This window comes from Phascolarctos cinereus, unplaced genomic scaffold, assembly GCF_003287225.1.
Source record: "Phascolarctos cinereus isolate Bilbo 61053 unplaced genomic scaffold, phaCin_HiC Scaffold_8;HRSCAF=390, whole genome shotgun sequence".
In the NCBI taxonomy this organism is placed as follows: domain Eukaryota; kingdom Metazoa; phylum Chordata; class Mammalia; order Diprotodontia; family Phascolarctidae; genus Phascolarctos; species Phascolarctos cinereus.
Window position 1 is genome coordinate 397,902 of NW_027556291.1, and position 7,652 is coordinate 405,553.

General features: G+C 53.8%; 1 protein-coding gene across 1 annotated transcript in view; it reads left to right on the forward strand.

Moving 5' to 3' along the window:
* HUWE1 (HECT, UBA and WWE domain containing E3 ubiquitin protein ligase 1) overlaps window positions 1-7,652 on the forward strand; it is a 103,800-nt gene that overhangs the window by 94,256 nt on the left and 1,892 nt on the right. Inside the window, 9 exon segments of the mRNA XM_078147895.1 lie at window positions 489-548; window positions 551-725; window positions 3,004-3,182; window positions 3,660-3,749; window positions 3,852-3,994; window positions 4,448-4,493; window positions 6,355-6,498; window positions 6,501-6,632; window positions 7,347-7,614. Of these exon segments, the coding sequence (XP_078004021.1) occupies window positions 489-548; window positions 551-725; window positions 3,004-3,182; window positions 3,660-3,749; window positions 3,852-3,994; window positions 4,448-4,493; window positions 6,355-6,498; window positions 6,501-6,632; window positions 7,347-7,614 (1,237 nt within the window).

Genomic DNA, 7,652 nt, shown 5'->3' on the forward strand with positions numbered 1-7,652 from the left:
AGAAGAGAAAGAGTGAATAGAGGTGTTGAGTGTAGAGCAAGGTCAAAGGCCAGTACCTGAAGGGTAGTTGATGGCATCCTATTCAGTGTTTCTTAGAGAAGTTTGAATGCTCAGTAGACAAGGAGAGGCAATCTGGAGAAGACAAGGGAGAGAGGGTTGGGCAGGCCCTAAGCAAGAGGAAGGCCGGTCAATGGGTGGGCTGTAAAGAAGTTTGGGGGGGGAGCAGCATTGGGGTGGTGGGCTTGCACCTGTCCCCAAATCAGCAAGACCTTGGGGCATGTTCCATCTCTCCCTTGGCCCCCCTCAGTTCCCTCATCTGTAGACTTAAGCAGGCTCTGTGAGGTTATGTGTCACTGTCTGTGACTCCACAAGATTTGCAGCCTGCCAGGGCCCTGGCCCTTCCAGTCCAGCCAGCGGGGCCCAGGAGATAGCAGGCGGCTCGAGAATTTGCCCTCTGTGCCCTAATACCTCATGCATCTTCTTTACAGCAGATATCCCTCCATCCCCTGGGAACATCCCCACTACGCATCCATGAGTGGTACGGTATGTACTCACAGCTCCCTCACCCTGGGCAGTGGTTCCTCCACCACCCGCCTCACCCAGGGCATAGGCCGAAGCCAAAGGACACTGAGGCAGCTGACAAACAACACAGGGCACTCGATCCATGTGCACTACCCTGGCAATCGACAGCCCAGCCCTCCCCTCATACTGCAGAGGGGAGTTGAGTGGGAAGTGCCTGTTATTCTCTCCAGGTTGTGCAAGTTCCTCTGCTATGCCTTCCTTCCTTTCTTTCTGGTGCAGAGGGGGAGGAGCTCATCCTGGCACTTCATTGGTAGAGGGACCCTCCCAAGCTAGGAAACACCCCTGCCCCCAATTCAAGCCTCTGCCTTCTCGATAACTTAGCATCTCCCCAGGTGGCCTAGAGGAACAAGAGTTGAAATGACCTGGTCAAGTTCCCACAGCCAGTGTCAAAGGCAGGATTTGAACTCAGGGCTTCCTGGCGTAGAAGCCAGCCCTCTGGCCTCCACTTTGCTACACCACCAGGGCAGGATGCCAGAGAAAAGTTTGCACACTATGGAATTTTAGTCTGTTTCTGACCAGGATCTAGAACTGACCCCCCCCCCCAACCCCGATGTACGTTCTGTGAGCTCAGACAACATGGGCTGGCGGCATGCAGTCTGGCCAAGATCGGCATTACCTCCTTTTTTTTGACAGATTAGATTAATGAAAGTTCCCTGTTTTCAGCAGGACTGTAGGGAGATAGAGATTATTTGTTGTTGTTCAGTCACTTCAGTAGTGTCTCACTCTCTGTGAGTGAGGCCCCATTTGGGATTTTATTGGCAAAGACACTGGAGTGGTTTGCCATCTGACAGCTGGAGAAATGAGATAAACAGGGTGATGTGACTTGCCCAGGATCATGCAAGTAGGAAGTGTCTGAGGCCATATTTGAACTCGGGTCTTCTGACTTAAGGCCTGGCACTCTATCCACTGAGCCGCCTAGCTGTCTCCAGGGGTTTAGCAGGTAAGCTAGGTAAGTGGCTCCCTTAGCCTGGAGAGAGGAATGTCTCCAGCGGAGTGCCCCAGGGATCTCCCCTGAGTTGAGCCCTGTCCTGCTCAGCACTGTTGCAGACAGCCGGTTCAGCATTCAGTGGCCTCGATTCGCTAGCCCTCAGCAGGAAGGAGTTTGACAAAAGCCAGTCCAGAAGGCAGAGTTCTGGATGGCAGGTTGCTTGAGAAGGGGCAGTCCCTGCTGGGAGTTGGGAGCATTCTCTGACACCCCACAAAGGTCTCAAAGGAGGAAAATCCGCTGAGCCAAGGCCAGGTTACAACAAGGACAGGAAACGCAAGGATTTTCCTGGCCCAAGATGAGCCCTCTGCGAGTCTGTCCTTCGCTCCTGCAGCTTGTCAGCAGCGTAGCAGGGTGCTGCCGCTGATGGTAACTTATTCTCAACCCCCTGCTTTACCTGATCTCCTGAATGCTTTCTCTGCGTTTCCCCCCAATGTGCATTTTTTGTGGAATATTGCTTCTAGTCTATTCTGCTCACCTGTTTTTCTTTAATGAATTGGGGCTGGGGCTTCATGAAAGACAAGAATGCACCCCATCAGGAAGGGAGAAATAGAGAAAACCTTTCTGGTGGAAAAAAGCAGTTTGAAGTGGCTTTTGCAGGCTTCTATACCATGTACTTTCATGGACTCTGTGAAGAAGAAACATGTTTGGGGCAGCTATGTGGTACAGTGGATAGAGCACTGACACTGAAGTCAGGAGACCTGAGTTCAAATCTGGCTTCAGACCAAACATTTCACACCTACTAGCTATGTGACCCTGGGCAAGTCACGTAACCCCAATTGCCTAAAATGCAAAATAAATAAATTTTGAAGAAAGAAGGGCCATGTTCTCTGCCCCAGTCAGATCCATCTGGGAGCCTTGGGCTGATTACCCAGCATAAGAAAGGGCCTGGGAACCCCATCATCCAAATCTTGCTTTATGAAAAGTCAGGTTTACTCGGCCCAGAAAAACACTTGGTGTTTGTTACTTGAATGCCTAAAGGGCTGTGGTGGAGGGTGGGGAAGCAGAGTGCATTGTGCTTAGCTGCAGCCTAGTAAGCTGAAAGCTGATGAGCCTTATCCTCAGGACGTCTGTGGCTCTGAAACGGTACATAATAACAGTAACAACGCTGGGTGATTTCTTTGAATCCCTTGAGATGTCACGATTCTAAACCCTGTAACAGCTGGCCACCAGTGGTGTGGGCTCAGAGGGTCTGAGCACAAGCTGGAGGCCATGTGGCTGGGTGGACCTGGGGTCCCAATGCTTGCCAGCAGGTTCTTCCCAAGAAGTCACTGCTTGCTGGTGAGCACCCCGAGGAGGAACCAGAAATGGAATGAAGCATGGTGCTTAGGGTGAGGAGAAGAAGAGCCGGCCTTGAGTGCCAGGTCAAGCATGAGAGCCATGGCTTCACTGGGGACGCCAGCACAGCCACGTTACCTCTCTCTCCTTCTGTGCAGATTACTGGGTCCTTCTGCCGCAGCCGATATCCTTCAGCTAGGCAGCAGCCTGTCACTCCAGAGTCGTGGCCGAGCCCACCTGCTGGTGGGCAATGATGACGTGCACATCGTTGCCCAGTCTGATGACGAGCTGCTTGATGACTTCTTCCCTGACCAGAGCACAGCTACCAGCCAGGCTGGTATGTTGGCACAGTTCCAAATCTGTGCTGTAGGTAGAGTGACTGGGGAGGGAGGGAATTCACAGGAGTGAGCTCTCTTTATTCCCAGGGAAGCCTCATCTTCCACACTTGTTCCTTGTTGGGCCCTCAGGCCTTATTCCAACTCGAAGCTAGGGCAGTGCATTGGAAGGTGACCCTGGGTCCCAGTCCCATCTACAAGGGATTTACAGCATATGAGACCTTGGGCACATCACTCCCATTCACCTGTAAAAGTAGGGAAATTGTGGCTGGCCTGACCTGTAGCTCTCAGTTTGTGGCTCCCTCATCGTTTCTCTTCCCTTCATTTGCCCCTAGTAGTGAGTATTCTGAGACACCTACTGAGGTAATAGCTGCTGCTGAACTTGAGAGCTGGGCAGGGAATGGGGGGTGGATGATGGGGTGGATGATGGGGATGACGCCTGCAGCAGATGCCAAGCACTCCCTTGCTTTCTGCCACAGGGACCCTCTCAAGCATCCCCACAGCCCTGACTCTCTGGACAGAGGAACGCAATGTGCTTGATGCTGAGAGCATGCATGGCTGTGTGTCTGGTGAGTTGGGGCCAGGGCCACTGGGCTCTCGCTTCCTTGTGTGAGCTGCCTCCATCTAACCTGGCCCGCAGCCTGGCTCTACCGGCCATCTCCTGTCCACAGTGGTGAAAGTGCCCATCCTCAATCACCTGGAGTCCCTTAGGGATGAGGAACTGGAGGAGAGTCTAGAGAACCGCCGGCAGCAGCTGGCCAACAGAGAGTCCAAGGGGAAAGAAGAGAAGGAGAATAAGTAACAAAACACCCAGGTCATTAGGTATGGCCCTGAAGGGAAGGGAGGGAGAGAAAGGGAAGTGGCTAGCCAGACCCTCTTTATTTTACCCATGAGGAAACTGAGGGCCCAAGAAGGGAGGGACTTAGCCCCCGATCTCCTCGCCACATTCCTGGACCACAGCCCTGACTCACCGGCGAAGCTGGCAAGGGGCCAGCCATCAGCTCATCGTCCCCTGGTAGTGACAAATGCAGTGGACGTGGCCCAACAGCATGAGATCCTGAAGTCAACCTCCTTTTTGTTGGCAAGGCATACACCTGTGGAGGGCCACTCTGGCTGCCTAGTGGAATAAACCTAGGGAGTAGAGTCTATAGAAAGCTAGCCATTTGCCCACCAGCCATCCTCAGCCTCTACCCCAGAGGTCAGTGTGAGACAAAAAGCAGCTGTCCTTCACAGCAATGCCACGTTGGTCTTTTGCTTCCCTCCACAGGACACCACATCCAAAACGGATACTTCTGGCCAACAGAATGTCTCAGGTAATTGCCCCCCACCCCGCCCTTGGCTTTGACATTGTCACTCTAACCATTGGCTCTTTGACACCCTTTTTTCTGTTCTGAGTAACTGGCTCTAGGTGGGCGGAATCTTGAGGAAGAATCGCTGTGCTCCCAGGGATGAGGTAGTACATTGTATACTTTTAGAGTCACACCCGATCTTGGAGAAAACTATACAGTCTACTGTCTTTCCCACGGGGCTCCACTCTCACCAGGGCTCAGCCTCACGTGCATCACACGTGCAAAGTCCCTGCTCACATCCAGCCTCTCTTGGCTCGAGGATAGCACTGCAGGCTGCCTTCTGCCACGGTCTGCTCAGCCTGGCTTTTGCCATCAGAAGTCCATGATGGAAGCTGCCAAGGGGCTCCCGGAGGCTTCGTCTTGGGGGCCTATGCACCAGGCTGGCCACATCTAGGTGGGGAAGGAGCTTGGGGCTTCCAGACTTCTGCTGCCCCCACCAGCCTTGCTGGCCAGTGGCTGATAGAGCTTGGAGGGGGCTCGTCCACCCAAGGAAGGCCCTTTTGCCACCTGCTCACTTTCCCTCAGTTCGCCCCCTCTGCCTTCCCCCTGACAGGACAGGAGGGGGTGGTGATGATGATGATGGTGCTGCTGGTGGTGGTGGTTATAACAAGGACAACATTTGTAGAGAACCTCTTGCATGCCAGACACCAGCTAAATGCGTTACAAACATGATCTCACTGGATCCTCACAGCAACCCTAGGAGCCCAGAGCTGTTATCCCCATGTTGCAATTGAGGAAACTGAGGCAGACAGACATCAAGTGATTTACCTCACTTGTCATAGCTCTTAAGTGTCTAAAGCCAGATTGGAACTCAAGACTTTTCTGACTCCAGGCCCACTGCGGCGCCACCTTCATGCCTACTTGGATTGGAATTAGGGTAGATCCAGGCTTTCAGCCCAGGTCTTTAGACTCCAAATTGACCATCTGGGGACAGGGGGAGTTAGGCTTAGGGTTAGGGAGATTTAATTTATGTAGTAAGCTCCCTCTGCTAAGGTAGAACTGTGACTGTTGTCCAAAAGCTGCCAAGGGCACTGAGAAACTCTTTGGAACCCAGCTCTTGTTGCTTCTGAGTCAGTCTCTCTGTCTCTCTCTCTCTGTCTGTCTCTGTCTCTCTCTCGTCTGTCTCTGTCTCTCTCTCTCTGTCTGTCTCTCTCTCTCTCTCTCTCTCCTCCCCTCTCCCCCTCCCTCCCCCCACCTTGTTCACTCTTACCCATCTTCACTCTTTCTCCTCGGTCTCTCTCATTCTCTGTCTCTTCCTCTCCCTCTCCCCATTGTCTATAGTAAGAGGAATCAGGTCTCCCTGGGAATCAAGAGGTAGTAAATTGTATTTTGGGGAGATTGGGACTGTTCTAGCCCTAATCAGAAGACACAGCTTCTGCACCTTCCTCCTTTCCTGGCTGTGTGGGGATCCCTTTGCACCATTCTTGCCCTGAGCCACTGCTGCCCCTGCAGGCAAGCTGCTTGCAGGAAAAGTGGTAAATTCTCCCTCCTGAGTTTGATGGGAAGAAAGTTAATTTGCTGCTGTTATTGGCCCAGGAAAGGATGGCAGTGCACCTGCTATGTTAGAAGAGCCCTGGGAGGCAGCAGCAGGTGGCTGCAGGGAGGCAGGCCCAGGAGCCTGAATACCTGGTACAGCTGTCCATCCCCACCTCCTTCTTCAGGGCCATGTCCCTGAGTAGGCACTGTTCCCCCATCCTGGCCAGATGTGGAGCCGTTGTTTGCTACCAAGGTCTGGCCAACTTCTTGCCAGGTTGTGTACCCTCAGTGGCTCACAGGCTCCTCAGCCACTGGCTTTAATGCCCATTCCCCACTTTTTCCAAGAAAGATCAGACTCCTGGATCTGACAGCTACCCAATGACCCCATCTCCAGCTGAAGGCACTTCAGCCAGGCCCAAACAGCCGCTTGTCACTCTGGAAACCTCTCAACAACCACCTCCAGCAACCACCAGAAACCTTGACCAGGAGCTGCCGGCCCAGCTCCAGCCCCAGAGGCTGCCACCCAGCCTCTGATGCCGGCAGAGCATGAAGACTTTGGCGCTGGGCGAGCCAGTGGGGAAACAGAAGCCACACAAATGGAGTTCTCCCCAGCCCCACAATAAGTAAGCACCAAGCACAAAGCCAGTGCCGCTCCTTGGCCAGTGTAGGCCACAGTGACTTGTTAGGGGCCGTCCCTGGGGCTTGGGATCCTAAAGAGCGTCTGGTCTCAGCCCCTCGTTTTCCAGGGAAGAAACAGGACCAGAGAGAAGGAAAGGGGCTTTGCCCCAAATCCTGGGCCAAATTTGAATCAAGACCCTGGGACTAAAGCCAGCTACCTTGAGGGAAAGTTGGTGGCTGTTCTTCATGCGCCCCTCCCCCCCCCCACCGTGGATTAATTCAGGTTTCTGGAGTTCCTAGGACCCGCCCTGCCAGCTGGGGGGGGGGGGAGACAAATGCATGTATGCACAAATGCCAAAAAAAAAAGCTCTCTGCTGCCCAGTCCTGGGACTCTGTGGAGGGCACACTGTGAGCATGGGATCCAGTAGTGAGGAAAGCAGAGGTGAATATCAGAAGGGTGACTAGGAGATGGAGGAAGGTACTCCATGCAGTGGACTTTGCTGAGGAGAGGAATGGGGATGGGGAGCATGGCCCTGGGCCCAGGCAGAAGGCCTCCTCCTGACTGAATGAAAGAGGCTATGGCAGTTGGAGGCCCTGAGGGTTGTGGCCAATTTTGCTGACATCTCTTGCCCTCTTGTTGCTGCTCCCATCTTGCCCTATCCCCAACTCCTACTCACCGCAGGCAGGCAGGCATTGACTTGTCCTCTCCTGGTTTGTGCACAGCCTCCCTGTCTCCAGAAAGGGCCGAGCACTCTGACGCACTGACAGCTGTGAGCAGCCAACTGGAGGGCTCTCCTATGGATACCAGTAGCCTAGCGTCCTGCAACCTGGAGGAGGGAGTTGGGGACAGCACTGTAGCCAGTAGTGTGGAAGCTCCTGGGCCAGCTCCCACCACTCCTGGAGATCCACCTCAGGCTGGGACGGAAACACAAGGCAGTGGGGATGGGCCTGGAGAGTCCCCAGGACAGTCCCCACAGCAGGCTGAAGACAGGTACAATTTGGGCACCCAGGCAGCTCATTTCATAGGAC